We start from the raw sequence: 23,040 nt of genomic DNA, 5'->3' as shown, positions 1-23,040 counted from the left end.
ACAACAACTAATGAATCTTTGACAACCATCATTGATGCATCGACAACAACTGGTGAACCCACAACAATTGTCACTGAGTCAAAAAAAACAACTGATGAACCCACTACAACCGTGACTGTTTCATCAACAAAATCTGGTTTCTCCACTACAACCATCACTGATTCAACAAAAACAACTGGTGAACCCACTACAACCCTCAGTGGTGTGTCAACAATAACTGGTGGACCCACTACAACCCTCACTGGGGTGTCGACAATAATTGGTGTGTCTACAAGTTATGCATCAACAGCTACTGTTACTGCAGCACCAACTACAACTGTCACGGTTGTGTCGACAACAACTGATGAACCCACTACAACCGTGGCTTGTGAGTCAACAACAACTGGTGAACCCACTACAACCAACATTGATGCATCAACAACAGCTGGTGAAGCCACTACGACCGTCACTGGTGTGTCGACAACAACTAGTGATTCCACTACAACCATCACTGAGTCAACAAAAACAACTGGTGAACCCACAGCAACAGTCACTGCTGTGTCTACAACAACTGGTGAAACCACAACAACCCTCAGTGGTGTGTCGAAAATAACTGGTGAAACCACTACAACCCTCACTGTTGTGTCTACAACAGCTGGTGAACCCACCACAACCCTCACTGGGGTGTCGACAATAACTGATGAAACCACTAAAACCATGGCTGGTGAGTCAACAACAACTGGTGAACCCACTACAACCCTCACTGGGGTGTCGACAATAATTGGTGTGTCTACAAGTTATGCATCAACAGCTACTGTTACTGCAGCACCAACTACAACTGTCACGGTTGTGTCGACAACAACTGGTGAACCCACTACGACCGTCAATGGTGTGTTGACAATAATTGATGAATCCACTACAACCGTGGCTGGTGAGTCAACAACAACTGGTGAACCCCCTACAACCAACATTGATGCACCGACAACAACTGGTGAACCCACTACAACCAACATTTATGCACCGACAACAACTGGTGAACGCACTACAACATTCAGTGGTGTGTCTACAACAGCTGGTGAACCCAACACAACCCTCACTGGGGTGTCGACAATAACTGATGAAACCACTACATCCATGGCTGGTGAGTCAACAACAACTGGTGAACCCACTACAACCATCATTGATGCATCGACAACTGCTGGTGAACCCACTACAACCATCAGTGAGTCAACAAAAACAATTGGTGAACCCACTAGAGCAGTCACTGGTTTATCAGTCACAATGGTTGAACCCACTACGATTGTCACTGGTGTGTCGACAACAACTAATGAATCTTCTACAACAATCATTGATGCATCGACAACAACTGGTGAACCCACAACAATTGTCGATGAGTCAACAAAAACAACTGTTGAACCCACTACCACCGTCACTGGTGTGTCAACAACAACTAATGAATCTTTGACAACCATCATTGATGCATCGACAACAACTGGTGAACCCACAACAATTGTCACTGAGTCAAAAAAACAACTGATGAACCCACTACAACCGTGACTGTTTCATCAACAAAATCTGGTTTCTCCACTACAACCATCACTGATTCAACAAAAACAACTGGTGAACCCACTACAACCCTCAGTGGTGTGTCAACAATAACTGGTGGACCCACTACAACCCTCACTGGGGTGTCGACAATAATTGGTGTGTCTACAAGTTATGCATCAACAGCTACTGTTACTGCAGCACCAACTACAACTGTCACGGTTGTGTCGACAACAACTGATGAACCCACTACAACCGTGGCTTGTGAGTCAACAACAACTGGTGAACCCACTACAACCAACATTGATGCATCAACAACAGCTGGTGAAGCCACTACGACCGTCACTGGTGTGTCGACAACAACTAGTGATTCCACTACAACCATCACTGAGTCAACAAAAACAACTGGTGAACCCACAGCAACAGTCACTGCTGTGTCTACAACAACTGGTGAAACCACAACAACCCTCAGTGGTGTGTCGAAAATAACTGGTGAAACCACTACAACCCTCACTGTTGTGTCTACAACAGCTGGTGAACCCACCACAACCCTCACTGGGGTGTCGACAATAACTGATGAAACCACTAAAACCATGGCTGGTGAGTCAACAACAACTGGTGAACCCACTACAACCCTCACTGGGGTGTCGACAATAATTGGTGTGTCTACAAGTTATGCATCAACAGCTACTGTTACTGCAGCACCAACAACAACTGTCACGGTTGTGTCGACAACAACTGGTGAACCCACTACGACCGTCAATGGTGTGTTGACAATAATTGATGAATCCACTACAACCGTGGCTGGTGAGTCAACAACAACTGGTGAACCCCCTACAACCAACATTGATGCACCGACAACAACTGGTGAACCCACTACAACCAACATTTATGCACCGACAACAACTGGTGAACGCACTACAACATTCAGTGGTGTGTCTACAACAGCTGGTGAACCCAACACAACCCTCACTGGGGTGTCGACAATAACTGATGAAACCACTACATCCATGGCTGGTGAGTCAACAACAACTGGTGAACCCACTACAACCATCATTGATGCATCGACAACTGCTGGTGAACCCACTACAACCATCAGTGAGTCAACAAAAACAATTGGTGAACCCACTAGACAAATCACAGATTCATTAACACCAACTGGTGAACCCACAACAACTGGTGAACCAACAACAATTGTCACAGAAACAATATATACAACAGGTGAACCCATTACAACCATCATTGATGCATCAACAACAGCTGGTGAAGCCACTACAACCATCAGTGAGTCAACAAAAACAATTGGTGAACCCACTAGAGCAGTCACTGGTTCATCAGTCACAACTGTTGAACCCACTATGATTGTCACTGGTGTGTCGACAACAACTAATGAATCTTCTACAACCATCATTGATGCATCGACAACAACTGGTGAACCCACAACAATTGTCACTGAGTCAAAAAAAACAACTGATGAACCCACTACAACCGTGGCTGGTGCATCGACAACAACTGATGAACCCACTACATCCGTGACTGTTTCATCAACAAAATCTGGTTTCTCCACTACAACCATCACTGATTCAACAAAAACAACTGGTGAACCCACTACAACCCTCAGTGGTGTGTCGACAATAACTGGTGAACCCACTACAACCCTCACTGGGGTGTCGACAATAATTGGTGTGTCTACAATTTATGCATCAACAGATACTGTTATTGCAGCACCAACTACAACTGTCACGGGTGTGTCGACAACAACTGGTGAAGCCACTACAACCATGGCTGGTGAGTCAACAACAACTGGTGAACCCATTACAACCAACATTGATGCACCGACAACAACTGGTGAACCAACAACAATTGTCACAGAAACAACATATACAGGTGAACCCAGTACATCCGTGACTGGTGCATCAACAACAGCTGGTGAAGCCACTACGACCGTCACTGGTGTGTCGACAACAACTAGTGATTCCACTACAACCATCACTGAGTCAACAAACACAACTGGTGAACCCACAGCAACAGTCACTGCTGTGTCTACAACAACTGGTGAAACCACAACAACCCTCAGTGGTGTATCGAAAATAACTGATGAAACCACTACAACCCTCACTGTTGTGTCTACAACAGCTGGTGAACCCACCACAACCATCATTGATGCATCGACAACAGCTGGTGAACCCACTACAACCATCAGTGAGTCAACAAAAACAATTGGTGAACCCACTAGAGCAGTCACTGGTGTGTCGACAACAACTAATGAATCTTCTACAACCATCATTGATGCATCGACAACAACTGATGAACCCACTACATCCGTGACTGTTTCACCAACAAAATCTGTTTTCTCCACTACAACCGTCACTGATTCAACAAAAACAACTGGTGAACCCACTACAACCCTCACTGGGGTGTCGACAATAATTGGTGTGTCTACAAGTTATGCATCAACAGCTACTGTTACTGCAGCACCAACTACAACTGTCACGGTTGTGTCGACAACAACTGGTGAACCCACTACAACCGTCAATGGTGTGTTGACAATAATTGATGAACCCACTACAACCGTGGCTGGTGAGTCAACAACAACTGGTGAACCCCCTACAACCAACATTGATGCACCGACAACAACTGGTGAACCCACTACAACCAACATTTATGCACCGACAACAACTGGTGAACGCACTACAACATTCAGTGGTGTGTCTACAACAGCTGGTGAACCCACCACAACCCTCACTGGGGTGTCGACAATAACTGATGAAACCACTACATCCATGGCTGGTGAGTCAACAACAACTGGTGAACCCACTACAACCATCATTGATGCATCGACAACTGCTGGTGAACCCACTACAACCATCAGTGAGTCAACAAAAACAATCGGTGAACCCACTAGAGCAGTCACTGGTTCATTAACCACAACTGGTGAACCCACTACGACTGTCACTGGTGTGTCGACAACAACTAATGAATCTTCTACAACCATCATTGATGCATCGACAACAACGGCTGAACCCACAACAATTGTCACTGAGTCAACAAATACAACTGTTGAACCCACTAACACCGTCACTGGTGTGTCAACAACAACTGATGAACCCACTACGACCGTGACTGTTTCATCAACAAAATCTGGTTTCTCCACTACAACCATCACTGAGTCAACAAAAACAACTGGTGAATCCACTACAACCCTCACTGGGGTGTCGACAATAATTGGTGTGTCTACAAGTTATGCATCAACAGCTACTGTTACTGCAGCACCAACTACAACTGTCACGGGTGTGTCGACAACAACTGGTGAACCCACTACGACCGTCAATGGTGTGTTGACAATAACTGATGAACCCACTACAACCGTGGCTGGTGAGTCAACAACAACTGGTGAACCCACTACAACATTCAGTGAGTCAACAAGTTCAACTGGTGAACCCACTAGAGCAGTCAATGGTTCATTAACACCAACTGGGGAACCCACAACAACTGGTGAACCAACAACAATTGTCACAGAAACAACATATTCAACAGGTGAACCCAGTACATCCGTGACTGGTGCATCAACAACAGCTGGTGAAGCCACTTCGACCGTTACTGGTGTGTCGACAACAACTAGTGATTCCACTACAACCATCACTGAGTCAACAAAAACAACTGGTGAACCCACAGCAACAGTCACTGCTGTGTCTACAACAACTGGTGAACCCACCACAACCCTCACTGGGGTGTCGACAATAACTGGTGAACCCACTACAACCCTCACTGTTGTGTCTACAACAGCTGTTGAACCCACTACAACCATCAGTGAGTCAACAAAAACAATTGGTGAACCCACTAGAGCAGTCACTGGTTCATCAACCACAACTGGTGAACCCACTACGACTGTCACTGGTGTGTCGACAACAACTAATGAATCTTCTACAACCATCATTGATGCATCGACAACAACTGGTGAACCCACAACAATTGTCACTGAGTCAACAACAACAACTGATGAACCCACTACGACCATCACTGGTGTGGCGACAACAACTAATGAATCTTCTACAACCATCATTGATGCATCGAGAACAAATGATGAACCCACTACATCCGTGACTGTTTCATCAACAAAATCTGGTTTCTCCACTACAACCATCACTGAGTCAACAAAGACAACTGGTGAACCCACAACAACAGTCACATCTGTGTCTATAACAACTGGTGAACCCAGTACAACCCTCAGTGGTGTGTCGACAATAACTGGTGGACCCACTACAACCCTCACTGGGGTGTCGACAATAACTGGTGTGTCTACAAGTTATGCATCAACAGCTACTATTACTGCATTACCAACTACAACTGTCACGGGTGTGTTGACAACAACTGGTGAACCCACTACAACTTTTACTGGTGCATCAACAGCTGTTGAACCCACTACGACCGCCACTGGTGTGTCGACAATAACTGATGAAACCACTACAACCGTGGCTAGTGTGTCAACAACAACTGGTGAACCCACTACAACCATCAGTGAGTCAACAAAAATTATTGGTGAACCCACTAGAGCAGTCACTGGTTCATCAACCACAACTGGTGAACCCACTACGACTGTCACTGGTGTGTCGACAACAACTAATGAATCTTCTACAACCATCATTGATGCATCGACAACAACTGGTGAACCCACAACAATTGTCTCTGAGTCAACAAATACAACCGATGAACCCACTACAACCCTGACTGGTGTGTCAACAACAAGTGTTGCATCAACAACTACTGTAACAGCTGCACCCACTACAACCATCACTAGTGCATCAAATGCCACCACAACTAGAATAGCTACTCCTGTCATCACTACTGCCATCATCACAGCCACGACAACTGCAACTACCGCTGTTGCAATCACTAGGGTTCCTGTGGTGTTCAGGTCCAGAGGAGAGACATTTACCTCTGATCTATCAAACCCATCTTCTCAGGCCTTTCAAAGCCGAGCATTACTGATTAAAACTCAGGTGAGCCTCCCAAAACAATGAAGATGTGAATGTCCTAATGAGAGGGGTAGAATACAGTAATACAGTCAGCTTTTAATTGACAGTAAGTTGTTTGTTTAAAATTCATCTGTTTCTTATTTTGCCTTCCAGCTTGAACCTTTCTATCGATCAGCTTTGACCTCTTTCAACAGTTTGACTGTGACAGAATTCAGGTGATTTCTTTGCGTTACATGTTGTGTGTTGATTTAAATTCATCTCACTTTCTATCTAACATGTTATCTCTCATTTCTTCTCAGCTCTGGATCCATCATCAATACTGTAAATATAGCATTCAGCTCCCCCTTTGTCCCTAATATCACGGAGATTGGCACTGTTTTGATAAATGCTGCGCAAAACATCACAGCTTTCAACATTGACCCCTCCTCAGTGACAGTCAACAGCACAGGTAAACACATTTATTAATTCAATTCCATTTCATTATCTATTATTATCTAAATTATTATTTAAAAAATTGGAGCATCAGAAGTCTATTTGGGACAGTAATTGGTGACATGATTTATTTCAAACATTGACTTTAAAACATGTTATAAATTAGTCCCCATTAATTGACTGACCTTTTTCTTAAAATAGCATGTGTAAAAAAATACAAATAAAATGATGTAAATTTCAGCTGTGCTTTGCCTGCTCTTTCTCTGTAATACACGTTGTTAATAATGTGAGTGTTCTATATCAGAATGCCACAGTTTTCCTCGTTCTAATGCTACTAACCGTGTGTTTGTAGCATCTACAGTGCATTCGGAAAGTATTCAGACCCCTTGAATTTTTACACATTTTGTTACGTTACAGCCTCATTCTAAAATTGATTAAATGTTTTTTTCTTCGTCATCAATCTACACACAATACCCAATAATGACAATGCAAAAACAGTTTTTTAGACATGTTTGCTAATATATATATAAAAAAAACTGAAATATTACATTTACATAATACATTTACATGTACGTTTTCAGACCCTTTACTCTGTACATTGTTGAAGCACCTTTGGCATTGATTACAGCCTTTGAGTCTTCTTGGGTATGATGATACAAGCTTTGCACATGTGTTTTTGGGGAGTTTTTCCCATTCTTCTCTGCAGATCCTCTCAAGCTCTGTCAGGTTGAATGGGGAGCGTCCCTGCACAGCTATTTTCATGTCTCTCCAGAGATGTTCAAAAGGTTCAAGTCAGGGCTCTGGCTTGGCCACTCAAGAGACTTGTCCCGAAGCCACTCCTGCATTGTCTTGACTGTGTGCTCAGGGTCATTGTCCTGTTGAAAGGTGAACATTCACCCCAGTCTGAGGTCCTGAGCGCTCTGGAGCAGGTTTTCATCAAGGATCTCTCTGTACTTTGCTCCTTTCATCTTTCCCTCGATCCTGACTAGTCTTCCATTCCATGTCGCTGAACAACATTCCCACAGAATGATGCTGCCACCACCATGCTTCACTGTAGGGATGATACCGGGTTTCCTCCAGATGTGACGCTTGGCATTCAATCCAAAGAGTAAAATCTTGGTTTCATCAGACCAGAGAACCTTTGTTTCTCATGGTCTGAGATTTCTTTAAGTGCCTTTTGGCAAACTCCAAGCGGGCTGTCATGTGCCTTTTACTGAGGAGTGGCTTCTGTATGGCCACTATACCATAAAAGCCTGATTGGTGGAGTGCTGCAGAGATGGATGTCCTTCTGTTCCGAACTTGTTCCATTTAAAGATGATGGAGGCCATTGTGTTCTTGGGGACCTTAAATGCTGCAGACATTTTTGGTACCCTAGCCCAGATCTGTGCCTCGACACAATTCTGTCTCGCAGCTCTACGGACAATTCCTTCCACCTCATGGCTTGATTTTTCCTCTGATGTCCACTGTCAACTGTGGGACCTTATATAGACAGGTGTGTGACCTTCCAAATCATTGAATTTACCACAGATGGATTCCAATGAGGTTGTAGAACTATAGGTAGGTAGGGCTAAAGTACAGGATGGCAGGCAGGATCAGGTCAGGCAGAGGTTAGTAATCCACATAGGTGGGGCAAAGGTACAGGACGGCAGGCACAGGGTCAGGGCAGGCAGGAATAATAAAAACCGGGAAACTAGAAAACAGCAAAGACAGGAGCAAGGGAAAACGATGTTAGGTTTGAACAAATGAAACGAACTGGCAACAGACGAACAGAGAACACAGGTATAAATACACAGGGTATAATGGGGATGATGGGCGACACCTGGAGGGGGGTGGAGACAATCACACCTGGAGACAATCACCTGAGCGCATTCCTGGCTGACTGTTGTGCCGGCATAGGAACTCAGAGATGAGGTCTGAGTCCAGGATGTCCCTCGCAGGGACCCAGCACCTCTCCTCTGTACCTTAACCCTCTCAGTCAACCAGGTACTGGAATCCCCTGCCCTGAGGTCAAACCTCACCGTGTAAACTGGTTGGCCGTTGATGAGCCCAGGGAAGAGGGGAAGGCCTGGAAAAAAGAGACAAAGGGCTGTGAGACGTGTTTGATCTTAGACACATGAAAGGTGGTATGAATACAAAGGGTACGGGGCAACAGAAGGTGGACAGCAGAAGGGCTAATCATCTTGGAGATTGGGAAAGGGCCAATAAACCGGAGGGACATTTTGCGAAACAACACCCGGAGGGGCAGATACCAAGTGGACAACCTTAGGGTCATCTCCACGTCTTGGTTGGCTCGCTCCGACTGGCCATTGGACTGGGGGTGGAAGTAGGAGGACAGACAGGCCGATGACCCAATGAGCATGCAGAACGCCTTCCAGAACTGGGATGAGAACTGAGGACCCTGGTCGGAGACCATGTCCACCGGGAGTCAATGGATCCAGAAGACGTGCTGCACCATAAGCTGGGCCGTCTCCTTGGCCGAGGGTAGTTTGTGGAGAGGAATGTATTGGAAAACCGGTTGAAAACAGTCAGGATGGCAGTGTTGCCCTCAGACGGGGGGAGACCCGAGACGAAATCCAGGGATATATATGGGACCAGGGACGGTGAGGGACAAGCAGTGGTTGAAAAAGACCAGCCGGAGGTTGCCGGGGAGTCTTTTTCTGTGCACAGACCGTGCACAGACCGTACATTGATCTCTCCCCAATGTAGGAGACCTACAAAGAACAACCCGGAGACCTACATTGGGGATTCCCTAGCTGCAGGATTTATCCATCCCTCTTCCTCTCCTGCTGGCACCGGGTTCTTCTTTGTGGAGAAAAAGGACAAGACCCTGCGCACGTGTATTGACTTCCGGGGTCTCAAAGACGTTACTGCGAAGAACCGTTACCTGCTTCCACTCATTTCCTCTGCCTTTGTGCTGCTCCAGGGAGCCACTGTTTTTTCCAAGCTGGATCTACGGAAACACCTACCACCTGGTGCTGATACGAGAGGGGGACAATTGGAAGACCGCCTTCAACACGTCCAGCAGCCACTACAAGTATCTTTTCATCCATTTTGGCCTCACCAACGCCCCTGCTGTGTTCCAGGCTCTGGTAAATTATGTTCTCTGTGTCATGTTGAACCAGTTCGTCTTCATCCACATTGATGACATCTTCTTCTTCTCCTGCTCCCCCCAAGACCACATGCTCCATGTACGACAGGTTCTTCTGCCATAGCCTTGGTCTCCGGTCCCAACAGAGAGTACAGACAACCCCGGGGGGCATGGTGCTAGGGAGAAGGTCAATCCTGCAGTCATAGGGTCAGTGTGGCGGAAGTGAAGTGGCCCGGGCCTTGCTGAACACCTGGAGGTCCTGGTACTCCGCAGGAATGACGAGAGGTCCGAGGCAACTTCCCAGCCTCCAGGAAGGCTTCCCGGGGCAGGTTGCGCTGACTTCAGACAATGGGCATGGCAGAACGGACTCCAGCCCATGATGGCACCAGTAGACCAGTTGAACGCCTGTCCTCAACAGGTTTAAAGGACAAGAGGATACAAAATGACCAAGAGTCCTGCAATACAGGCAACTCTTCGTGTGGATTCAGTATTGACATTCCGCTGGCGACATTGCTCCAGCAAAATGTCCAATGCCCAGTCATGGCGTTCAGCCAACATTTGGACCCCCTCCATAAGGCCACGAAGCAATTCCTCGTGCCTACCTATGGTGGCTCCTTGGGAGAAGATGGCGTTGAGAAGCTGGCCCGGATCTGCTGGGTCAGTCGTGGCCAGTTCGTACTAACACGTTTCAGGTAAGGCCCAGATGCAGATAACGTTGAAGTAACAACAGTGTATTAATCCAACAGGGGCAGGCAAGAGACAGGTCAAGGGCAGGCAGGGGTCAATATCCAGATAGGTAGAGCAAATGTACAGGATGGCAGGCAGGCTCAGGGACAGGTCAGGCAGAGGTCAGTAATCGACATAGGTGGAGTAAAGTTACAGGATGGCAGGCAGGCTCAGGACAGGCAGGAATTCAAGGGGTCTGAATTTCCAAATGTACTTTTTACAATAGAAAGGTTTTTCAGCTGAAGTAGTTCATGTGAAATGTTGCAGGAAGCCTGTTTACAGGCTGCAGGATGTACATTACATAACAGCCCAACATATGACGATTTAGATGTCAATATAAGAGCATCATATCATACTCCCATCTACGTGAAATGTTTTGAATAAAGTGTTGAACTTCTTCTGTCCATTTCTTGGTCTTAAACTAGCCACTGACAAAATTTTAGCTAGCTACTGTATTACGATGACTGTGTTATACTGCCACACAGCCTTAAAACCTCTTGAGCGTCTCGTCCCGCAAGCGGTATCAACATCCAGCGAAAAACTCCTAGCGACATTAGCATAATGAATTTTTTATTTTTATTTATTTCAAATATAGGACTGTCTCATATCGTTTTATAGATACACCTCTCCTGAATCGACCCACGTCGTCCGATTTCAAAAAGGTTTTACAGGAAAAGCAAAACATTAGATTATGTTAGAGGAGTACATGGTAAAAGTAGCAACATAGCAATTTTCCGACCAACCACATGCATCACAAATAACCAAAAAACAGCTAAATGCAGCACTAACCTTTTACAAACTTCATCACATGACACACCTAGGACATCATGTTACACAATGCATGCATTCTTTTGTTCAATAAAGTTCATATTTATATATAAAAACAGCATTTTACATCGGCACCTGACGTTGACTAACTATTTTCCCTCAAATGCATCCCGGGAAACAGTGCTACAAATTACTAAATTACTATTCGAAAACATTTTTAAAATGTAATATTGTCATTCTAAGATTTATAGATGAATATCTCTTGAAAGCACCTGTCATACCAGATTTAAAAATAACTTTACTGGGTAATCACACTTTGCGATAAAAGGGGATGCGATACTCAGGAAATTAGCTGGTAAACCTAGCTCGGCGCCATCTTGGAACAATCGCATATCACATCTAATCTTGTATATTATTGTCAATAATCCCTTACCTTTAGATGTCTTCATCAGAAAGCACTTCCAGAAATCCCAGGTCCTCAACAAATGTATTTTCGGTCGAAAAAGTCCATCCTTTATGTTCCATTAGCTTGCTGTTGTTAGCGCGTCTGAAGGCTGTATCCAACTGCTCCGTCAGGCGCGGGACAGCGGTTTCGAAAAATAACTTTTTTCCCTCATTTAGGTTCGTTCAAACATGTCAAACGTTGTATAACATAAATCTTCAGGGCCTGTTTCAACAAGAGAGCCAATAAGATTCGAGGGGGACGATTGTATTGTGTTTCAAAACGTTTCGAAAGGAGGGGGTAGACAGGGCCGCCGACGTCACAATGGTGATGGCTCTCCTCCTGTGACCAATTTCCACAGCGTCTCATTCATTCAGTTTCGACAGTAGAAGGCTCAAAACACTTTGTAAAGACTGGGGACATCTAGTGGAAGCAATAGAAAGTGCTCAATGAACGATAGCTCACGGTGTGATTAATAGGCAAAGATGTGAAGTTGAGTCCACAATTCAGAATTCCACTTCCTGTTTCAATCGGTCTCGGGGTTTTGACTGCCATATGAGTTCTGTTATACTCACAGACACCATTCAAACAGTTTTAGAAACTTTAGGGTGTTTTCTATCCACAGGTATTAATTATATGCATATCCTAGCTTCTGAGTTTGATTAGTAGGCCGTTGAAAATGGGCACGAATTTTTTTCAAAATGCGCTGTGGTGCCCCCTATCCTAGGGTAACGTCAAGAGGTTAAAGAGATGTGTAAATGTCCATTTTCTTTTTGAATTTAGCTGCTCCTGCAACAAGTACTGTTCCTCCTACATCTTCTGTTACAACCACTGTGGCTGGTACGACCACCACAACAACTGGAGAACCTGTCACTGTACCGGCTACCGTTCCTACAACTAGGCCCACAACTACAACCACTACATACGTGGCCCCCACAACTACAGTGTCAAGGACAACATCACCACTGTCAACAACTACCAGCACAGCTCCAACTACCACAACAACCAATGCACCAACCACTACTACAACACCTACTACTACTACTAGTACAACCACTACTACAACACCTACTACTACTACTAGTACAACCACTACTACAACACCTACTACTACTACTAGTACAACAACAACTACAACTACAACAACAACTGCACATCTCCAACCTGATCCACTGGTGTCTTTCGTCATACAACAAGTGTTTGTAGAAGCTTTAAATGACCCTCAAAGTACACAATTCCAAGAACTTGCAGTAACTATTACTGCAGTGGTAAGTCCTAGAAATTCAGTTTGTTTTTATTGGGTGTATGACCATCAATAATGTATGGCGATTGTTGTAAAATCTATATTTTAAAGTACATATTTTATTTGTTCTAATCAGGTGACAATTACTCTCCATCACTACAGATCTATTTATATTCCCCAATGTCTATCTTAAATAACTAGGGCTTAGCTATGTGGATTGGAACATATAGAAATGTTTTTGTTTGTGTTAAATCATTAAAATGTTCTCCTGTTTGTACCATTGCTTACAGTTTGATGTGATCTACAAAGCAAAATATGGGATCCTTTTCATCCGGACAATTGTTATTGGATTCACGTAATATTCCATTATATTCCATTCTATTCTCATAACCTTTGGCATGCCACTGTTCATGACCTTTTATGTCCTTTTTGCAGACCTATTTTCCGTTCCCGTATGGATGCAGAAACACAGGCGGAGGTCCAGCTAGTGTTCAATGAGACCTCCACTCAATCTGTCCATGAGCTTACTGACATTAGGGATACACTGAAAGAAGCAGTTACCAATCCAAACATTACCTTTGGCAACCTCTCTGTGGATGTTACCACCATCATTGTTAAAGGTGAGTAAACCCAGATGGGTGAACGAAAACGATCTATACACACAGCAATTTCTCCAGTGTTGAATAACATCAGAGTGTTACATTTAATGCTTACATATGTACATGTAGTTCATCTAATAATGTAACTACATTTTGCAGTAGCTTGGTGGTAGTTGCACTGAATTCACATCTAACTAGTGTTTTCAGTAGTTAATTACATTTCTTACCATTTAGTGGTGTAGTTAACTACTGGAACTACACTACTTTCTTTTGACAAATGTGTGTGTGTGGAAGGGGGGGAGGGGGTCCAAACGTCCGAAAAAAAACTAAGTGTAAAAAGAAAAAGTAACCATCAGTCAATCGAAGTGTAGCCAGAACCCTACTCCAGGTTAGGGTTAGGGCTCAGGTACCTGAGAGGATGGAACTGCTGCAGCTAGTTTACATTTACATTTTAGTCATTTAGCAGACGCTCTTATCCAGAGCGACTTACAGTAGTGAATACATTTTTATTTTTTTTGTACTGGTCCCCCGTGGGAATCGAACCCACAACCCTGGCGTTGCACATACCATGCTGGCATTGCAAACACCATGCTCTACCAACTGAGCCACAGGTAGAGCATAGTTAACAATTATTTGATTTATTTTCTATACAAGACAACAGATAAGCAGTACATACAAGCAGTACCTAGGGGGAGGAACCACACCAAAAATATAGAAATATTTTAAAGAATAAATGAAGAGAAGAATCAAGAAAGCAAACACAGAACAGACAGTGTGCTTATGTACACATACATACGGATGTAGGAACTTAATTTGAGCCACTTTGCTACAGCAGGAAAATAATCCTGCAGCAACAAGAGATGTGAAATATTACGTGGCTTATAATTAGTCAACATTGTTTGTAGGGGTTGATACATCTTTCATTGAGGAAAATCAAGTTTGACATTTTAAAGTGGAAATTAAACACTGTAGAAGCCTTTTTGAAACTTAAATACACTACATGTTTGCATTTCCTGCAGTCTCTGAAAATTCTTAGCAACAAAAGAGTGATTGGATATTCTACTTCTGTATACACATACACATAATGAACAAACATAGAAACCATAGCCTATAATAGCAGCCAAACATCCGAAAGAAAATAGGTCAGATTTTGGGAGTACGTTATAGCCTTGGACCAGCATCTCAATGCTAGCTCCAATAATTTTGGTAGTTGATCTCTCTAATTTATATACAGTGCCTTCGGAAAGTATTCAGACCCCTTGACTTTATCCACATTTTGTTAAGTCACAGCCTAATTCTAAAATGGATTAAATAAAAAAAATCCTCAGCAACCTACACACAATACGTAATGACAAAGTGAAAACAGTTTGACATTTTTGCAAATGTATTAAAATTAAAAAACAGAAATACCTTGTTTACATAAGTATTCAGCCCTTTGTTATGAGACTCGAAATTGTGCTCATGTGTATCCTGTTTCCATTGACAGCCTTGATATATTTGTTCAACTTTATTGGAGTCCACCTGTTTTAAATTCAATTGATTGGACATGATTTGGAAAGTCACACATCTGTCTAAATCAGGTTCCACAGTTGACAGTGCTTGTCAGAGCAAAAATCAAGCCATGAGGTCAAAAGAATTGTCCGTAGAGCTCCGAGATAGGATTGTGTCAAGGCACAGATCACAGACCATTTCTGCAGCATTGAAGTTCCAGAATAACACAGTAGCCTCCATCATTCTCAAAGTTTGGAACCACCAAGACTCTTCCTAGAGCTAGCTCCCCTGCCAAACTGAGCAGTCAGGGGGAGAAAGACTTTGGTCAGGGACCAAGAACCCGATGGTTACTCTGGCAGAGCTCCAGAGTTCCTCTGTGGAGATGGGAGAACCTTCCAGAAGGACAACCATCTCTGCAGCACTGCACCAATCAGGCCTTTGTGGTAGAGTGGCCAGATGGAAGCCACTCCTCAGTAAAAGGCACATGACAGCCCACTTGGAGTTTGCCAAAAGGCACCTGAAGAATCTCAGACCATGTGAAACAAGATTCTCTGGTCTGATGAAACCAAGATTGAACTCTTTTGCCTGAATGCCAAGCGTCACGTCTGGAGAAAACCTCGCACCATCCCTACGGTGAAACACGGTGGTGGCAGCATCATGTTGTGCGTGTGTTTTTCAGAGGCAGGGACTGGGAGACTTGTCAGGATCAAGACAAAGATGAACAGAGCAAAGTACAGAGAGATCCTTGATGAAAACTTGCTCCAGAGCGCTCAGGATCTCAGACTGGGCCGAAGGTTCACCTTCCAACAAGACAACGACCCTAAGCACACAGACAAGATACCACAGGACTGGGTTCGCAGCAAATCTCTGAAAGTCCTTGAGTGCCCCAGCCAGAGCCCGGACTTGAACCCGATCGAACATCTCTGAAAAGACCTGAACATAGCTGTGCACTAACTCTCCCCATTGAACCTGACAGAGCTTGAGAGGTTCTGCAGAGAAGAATAGGAGAAACTCCCCAAATATAGGTGTGCCAAGGTTGTAGCGTCATACCTAAGACTCAAGGCTGTAATCGCAGTAAAAGGTGCTTCAACAAAGTACTGAGTACAGGGCCTAAAAACGTATGTAAATGTGATATTTCATTTTTAAATTGTATTATAAATTAGCAAAAAATTCAAAATACAATTTTTTTGCTTTGTCATTATGGGGTATTGTGTGTAGATTGATGATGGAAATAAATAATTTAATCAGTTTTAGAATAATGTAACAAAATTTGTAAAAAGTCAAGGGGTCTGAATTCTTTCCAAAGGTACTGTACGTATATAGACTTGTAGAGCATAGACAAACCATTAGCTTGTACAGTACCTTTTCTGCTCTTTTGTCTTCAAAGCACCCACCACAAATGCCAACTCAATTGCAACGGTTACTCCTGTCATCACTACTTCCATCATCCCAACTACAACAACTGCAACTACCGCTGTGGCACTCACTAAGGTGACTGTGGTGTTCCGGTCCAGAGGAGAGACATTTACCTCTGATCTATCAAACCCATCATCTCAGGCCTTTCAAACCCGAGCATTACTGATTAAAACTCAGGTGAGCCTCCCAAAACAATGAAGATGTGAATGTCCTAATGAGAGGGGTAGAATACAGTCACATAGTCAGCTTTTAATCAACAGGAAGTTGTTTGTTTTAACTTCATCTGTTTCTTGTTTTGCCTTCCAGCTTGAACCTTTCTATCGATCAGCTTTCACCTCTTTCAACAGTTTGACTGTGACAGAATTCAGGTGATTTCTTTTGCATTACATGTTGTATGTTCATTTAAATTGATCTCACTTTCTATCTAACATGTTATCTCTCATTTGTTCCCAGTTCTGGATCCATCATCAATACTATGAATTTAGCGTTCATCTCCTCCTCCGTCCCAAAATCCAAGGAGATTGGCACTGTTGTGATAAATGACGCCCAAAACATCACAGCTTTCAACATTGACCCCTCCTCAGTGACAGTCAACGGCACAGGTAAACACATTTATTTATTTCATTGTATTCTATTATCAGTTCAATAAATATTTTGTCTGACATATATTTTCTTCACCATTGTATCATATGCCATTATCTCTACATGAATCAATAATTTATCAGTTGCGTTCCAGTTGTATTTAGCAAATCAGCTGTCTAACTAATCACATTACAGGGCAAAAAACACTCATCCTATTTTCATTTGATCATGTTTCCTTTTTCTCTTTCCATCCCAGCTGTGACATCAAGTGGAGTAAGCAGCAAGACCAGTCTCGTCACAGCATTCTTTCTGGTGGTTCTGTCTCTGCTACTGTCAAGTCAGCATTAGTCTCAGTGGTAACGCCCACTTGGTAGTCATATTTTCACTTTGAGAACTTCCCACACATTCCAACCCCTACACAAATTCCACCCATGATTTGACTAGTCTCCAAAAATGAAATGAAGTCTTGTAAGCTGACATAAGATACAGTCTATGTGGCAGTTGAACACAATGATGTGATATAATTACTGCCTATTCAATCAAAATGTGTAAGTGCATGGGTTTCCATCATAAGTCAATGTTATTTCTATGCAATGACAAAGCATGTTTGATTTAATATGCACTTAAGGTTATTTTTGATTCACTCTGTCGCTGATATGAACAAAACATTCATTCACTCTGTTACTGATATGAACTAATGAGAGAAATATTTTATTTTATATTTTGACTTAAGCTGTGAAACCTGGATAAGTGATTTAAATAAGGCCCTTTGGAGCAAAATGTTCAACAATTTAATCGATTATCAATGTAGTCTTCATCATGTATTGTCATCATCTGTTATTCCATAAAAATGTAATTCTGTTTTCAATGGTCCTGATCAGAGGTGTGGACTCTAGTCACTTGACTTGGACTCGAGTCAGACCTGAGTCACAAATATGATGACTTGCAACTCGACTTTGACTTTAACACCAATGACTCGTGACTTGACTTGGACTTGAGCCTTATGACTCGACCTGACTTGATACCCTCCCCGAGCCCAAATATTAAAAATGATGCTATTAAAAAAATGTGTGCAGTACATCAACTCTTCATTTAACGGATTACAGTTTGAAATCGGACAGCAGCCCATCAAATTGCGCGTGGCAGTGCAGAGGAACGTCTGCGGGTGAATTCAGATGGAGCACTTGGAACGATGATACCCCAAATTATTATTTTCGTATATAAAGACGACGCTGTATCAACAAAAAACGGATTGCAACATGCGGGAAGAAAATTACAGACGGAGGCGCAACAATTTCCAACTTTGTTCGACATTTGAAGCTGCACAAAGAATGGTAAGTTGTGGCTAACATATCCGACATAGCTGGTAATGGTAACCAGTTTATAATAGCAATAAGGCCCCTTAGGGTTTGTGGTATATGGCCAATATAACACGGCTAAGGGCTGCATTCAGGCACTCCACGTTGCGCTGTGCATAGAAACAACCCTTAGCCGTGGTATATTGGCCTAATGTTTACATATTTTGCATTACACATCACATATGTATAAACTGTATTCTATCCTACTCTATCTTAGTTTATGTCGCTCTGACACTGCTCGTGCAAACACTTATATATTCTTAATTACATTCCTTTAGATTATGTGTATTGTTAGATATTACTTGTTAGATATTACTGCACTGTTGGATCTAGAAACACAAGCATTTTGCTACAAAACCACAATAACATCTGCTAAACACATGTATGCGACAAATAACATTTGATTTGAAATACCACACCCCATCATGGCTTATTGCTTAACCGTGCATCAGCATATATTTTCAAAACAAAAACAAATATTGTATCCTGTGAGGTCAATTGTAAAATTCTTAAATTATAGAATGAAAGAGGGGTATAAATAAATCAATTATGATCAGAATAAAAAAAGTATTTAATAAAGTTGTGTCATTGAGCAGGAGTTTTACTGTGTATTATCTTACCCACATACTGTCAAATCAATCGAAGAAAGATTTCAAGGACATAGAACCTGTTTTGATGGATCAGTTTATGCTGTCCCATAGGTCCGAACCCCCCACCCCCAGTTATAATCCAGGGTGATTATAGGATACCATAACATCATACCACAGGGTCAAACTCCAGTTCTCACATGCTGCCATATCTGCAGGTTTTCATTCCTCCCTTCCACAAATGTCATTGACTGAGGAGTCTACAAACCCGAGGAGTATACTAGTACTGGGATAAAGGAGTTAATGAGCTAACTTTGGTCAATTCCGAACTCAACTCAGGATAACCGTTGACACGAAGGTGGCTCACCTTTCAGGTAAACCAAAGACTGCTATATTGACAGGCTAATTGTCACGGTTGTGTGGAGAGACGGACCAAGGCGCAGCGTGCTCTGAGTTCCACATATTTTATTTAGTGAAACTACAAAAAAACAACTAACGGTAACATTAGAGGTGCTACATGCACTAACTCAAAACAAGATCCCCACAAAAACCAGTGGGGAAATGGCTGCCTAAATATGATCCCCAATCAGAGACAACGATAAACAGCTGCCTCTGATTGGGAACCATACCAGGCCAACATAGACATAAAACAACCTCGATAACCCACACTAGTCACAACCTGACCTAACCAACATAGAGAATAAAAGGCTCTCTATGGTCAGGGCGTGACACTAATAAAAGAAAGGCTGCACTTCTAATAGCCTATTTGCAGCAATAGCCTGAATTTGCGGGATAACTTGTTTTTTTCTTTTGATTTAGGCCCCCAAAAAATCTAAAGGTGGCACTGAGTCGTCCATGGATTGCGTTTTTTTGCATTGTCTCAATGCAGATATTGGCATTCGACTCACTGGGCTGTCCACGCAAGGTATCCACACAACAATACAAGCCTGGCTTGAGTTAGTTACAGGTGTTGGATCAATATCCTCCTTTGTAGCATGATTGGAGCCTGAGTTGGAATGTGAAGCTTAACTGAAGCTAGCTATAGAAAAGTTTGCTTAAAAAAATTCAGAATAGATCTAGCTAGCATCACACTATAGGCCTACTGCTCTGGTTTCCCCGGTCTAAATCAGAGACTCATTAAGCTAAATGATAAGAACGAAACCAGCAGATGCTGCAGCCATGCAGAAATGTTGTTTGATAACCTAAATTACACAGTCCTCCTCAGCCCTCCACGGTTAATAATAACCCAAACTCCACAGCCCTCCACAGTTTATACTGAAATGTCATTGTAACCAATGTTCCCTCAAATAAAGAATAGGCACTGAACAAATATCAAGTCTGCTGAGCGCAAACTTGAATGATGTGAAAATTCTGTGCAACTTCCAGCGTGCATTTACTGTGAACACTAAAGCTGTACCCACTTTAAGTTACAATTTTAACAGCAGCCAAGTAGGCTATTGTGGCTATTGATTATAATGTTAACAGAACTCAGGATAAGACCCAGATGCAGATCTCTAGAGTCACAGATGTTTATTGACCGAAACAGAGGGCATGCAAAAAAACAGGTCAAAGGTCAAAGGCAGGCAGAGGTCCATAATCCAGGGCAGAGTCAATAAGGTACAGAACAGCAGGCAGGCTCGGGGTCAGGACAGGTAGAGGTTCGTAAACGGGTCAGAGTCAGGCAGGTACAGAACAGCAGGCAGGCTCGGGGTCAGGGAAGCAGAATGGTCAGAACCGGGAAAACTAGAAAACAGAACTTGAAAAAGCAGGGAGATGGGGAAACATGCTGGTAAGATCTGAGAAGACGAACTGGCAACAGACAAACAGAGAACACAGGCATAAATACACTGGGGATAATGGGGAAGATGTGCGACACCTGGAGGGGGTGGAGACAAGCACAAAGACAAGTGAAACAGATCAGGGTGTGACAAATGTGGGCCTATCAGAGTGGCCAACCATAAAGACATATGGAGAAAATGCATCCGATAATATTTAACATGTAAATAGCTGTTATTTCATTCAGCCTACAGTAACATCCAATGTGTGGTGTTCGATGTAGACTTTTGAAAAAAACATCTAGGCTTGACATTAACCTGCTTATCCACTTGTCCTTCAGACAAGGAGGTGACTGAAAATGTTGTTGTGCTGTTTGATGCAAGAAACCACTTTACAAAATAAAATGCATTATTATTCCCATACCATTATTACGGAGAATCAGACACATTATGCTACCCTCTGCCTATTGGCTACTTAGCTTATTTAAGCCAGTCTCAATATACACCACTGCCCCTTCAAGACAAAAAGAATATCTTTAACTGACTCACTTTTCAAAGATGTCCAGAAATGTTTGTGCTTTTGTAGGAAGCAATCACTCCCCTACTACTGACTACAAATTATCTAAAACTGGGCTAATAACTCACTAACTAGCAAAGGATATGAACAAAATGTGCACATGGCTACATGCAGCTCTCGCTTTGATCTCAAAACAAGCACATCTACTCACGACCGCTCATGCTGTAAACACAGTCCAGTTCAAAGTAAATGACACAGAACCATATAGGTTAATAGTCTATTTACATATAGGCCTACTGCAGTTCTGATTGGTTATGCCGCACCGGTCTGTGTAGAGTATGGGCTGAGTGTCAATGCAAGTCCTGAGTGTCAATGCAATCTCTTGCATAGTTTGTTTTGGTATGTTGCTTTGAAAGTGACTACAATTGCATTGATTCATTACAATTGCCACAGTAAAGGGAAACGTTGCTAGTGTTAACATGGAAAACTCTAGAACAGTGGTCACCAACCTTTCCTGAGTCAAGATCCATTTCAGAGTGAAAATACAAGCGGAAAAAACGTAAGACTATGCAATATTAACCAATTAAAACAGTACTGTAGTAATGAGGTTTGTGCAGTAAGCTATAGGCCCAATACATTATCACCGCATAATTGCTTTGCTTGAATTGCCAATGCTGAGCAAATTTTGAATAAAGCTATATGATCCCAATGGTAATAGATCCATTGTTGTATTACTTGTGAGGCACAGCTGTGTGAGCATACATTTAACAACGTAAACATGAAATCACTCATAAAAACAGCATCTCTTTGCTGTCTTCGTTGACAGTCTCTCTTGTCATGGTTTTAAACGTTTTGAATTCTCACAGTTTCAACTTTTCTGTAGCTTTCTATAATGCCTGCTACGTTACTGCAGACAAGGTAATCTGAGCCATCCTATTGGCCAATGGTAGACAGAGTTTATATCTGCACACACATGAAATTGTTCAAAATGGCAACATTTCACCTACCGGATGCGTGTGGCTCAGTTGGTAGAGCATGGTGTTTGCAACGCCAGGGTTGTGGGTTCGATTCCCACGGGGGACCAGTATGGAGAAAAAATATGAAATGTATGCATTCACTACTGTAAGTCGCTCTGGATAAGAGCGTCTGCTAAATGACTAAAATGTAAACAGCTGAATCGGGTGCACCTATCGCCAACAGGCCGAGACCAAATAACAAAAATAGGGACACGTGGCATTATCGTTCATTTTTTACAGAAGTGTTTTGTGATCGATTAGAAATGCCCTGGAGATCGACGAGTCGATCGCGATCAACCGGTTGGTACCATTGCTCTGGAAATTTGAGTGAAGTTCAATCTCGTGCTTCTCTTCATGGGCTGATGTTTCTTCTGCGCTGCAGTCCCAGGGAAGCAATTTGCACCGGGGCCTCACTGCGGTGCGAACACCGGGGCCTCACTGCGGTGGTGGTCGGCACTCGCCTTCTGCCGCCTTATGGCCCGTTGCAGGTGCACATCGGC

General features: G+C 43.0%; 1 protein-coding gene across 2 annotated transcripts; it reads left to right on the top strand.

Moving 5' to 3' along the window:
- The first annotated feature begins 2,258 nt into the window (after nucleotides 1–2,258).
- LOC115198057 (mucin-2) lies at nucleotides 2,259–18,164 on the top strand. Of its 2 annotated transcripts, XM_029759726.1 has the most exons (11): nucleotides 2,259–2,853; nucleotides 2,896–6,524; nucleotides 6,654–6,715; nucleotides 6,800–6,948; nucleotides 12,740–13,224; nucleotides 13,490–13,554; nucleotides 13,635–13,819; nucleotides 16,677–16,882; nucleotides 17,012–17,073; nucleotides 17,159–17,307; nucleotides 17,544–18,164. In XM_029759726.1, exons 1-11 carry the CDS (start codon nucleotides 2,535–2,537, stop codon nucleotides 17,633–17,635), a joined length of 5,403 nt encoding a protein of 1,800 aa, XP_029615586.1. In that variant the 5' UTR covers nucleotides 2,259–2,534; the 3' UTR covers nucleotides 17,636–18,164. The 2 variants fall into 2 exon arrangements, with proteins under 2 accessions (XP_029615586.1, XP_029615585.1); XM_029759725.1 differs by having other exon boundaries at nucleotides 2,259–6,524.
- The last annotated feature ends 4,876 nt before the right edge of the window (nucleotides 18,165–23,040 follow it).

Source organism: Salmo trutta, chromosome 8 (assembly GCF_901001165.1).
Source record: "Salmo trutta chromosome 8, fSalTru1.1, whole genome shotgun sequence".
In the NCBI taxonomy this organism is placed as follows: Eukaryota; Metazoa; Chordata; class Actinopteri; order Salmoniformes; family Salmonidae; genus Salmo; species Salmo trutta.
The sequence above is the reverse complement of the archived record's forward strand: the minus strand, read 5'-3'. Positions and strand labels throughout refer to the sequence as shown.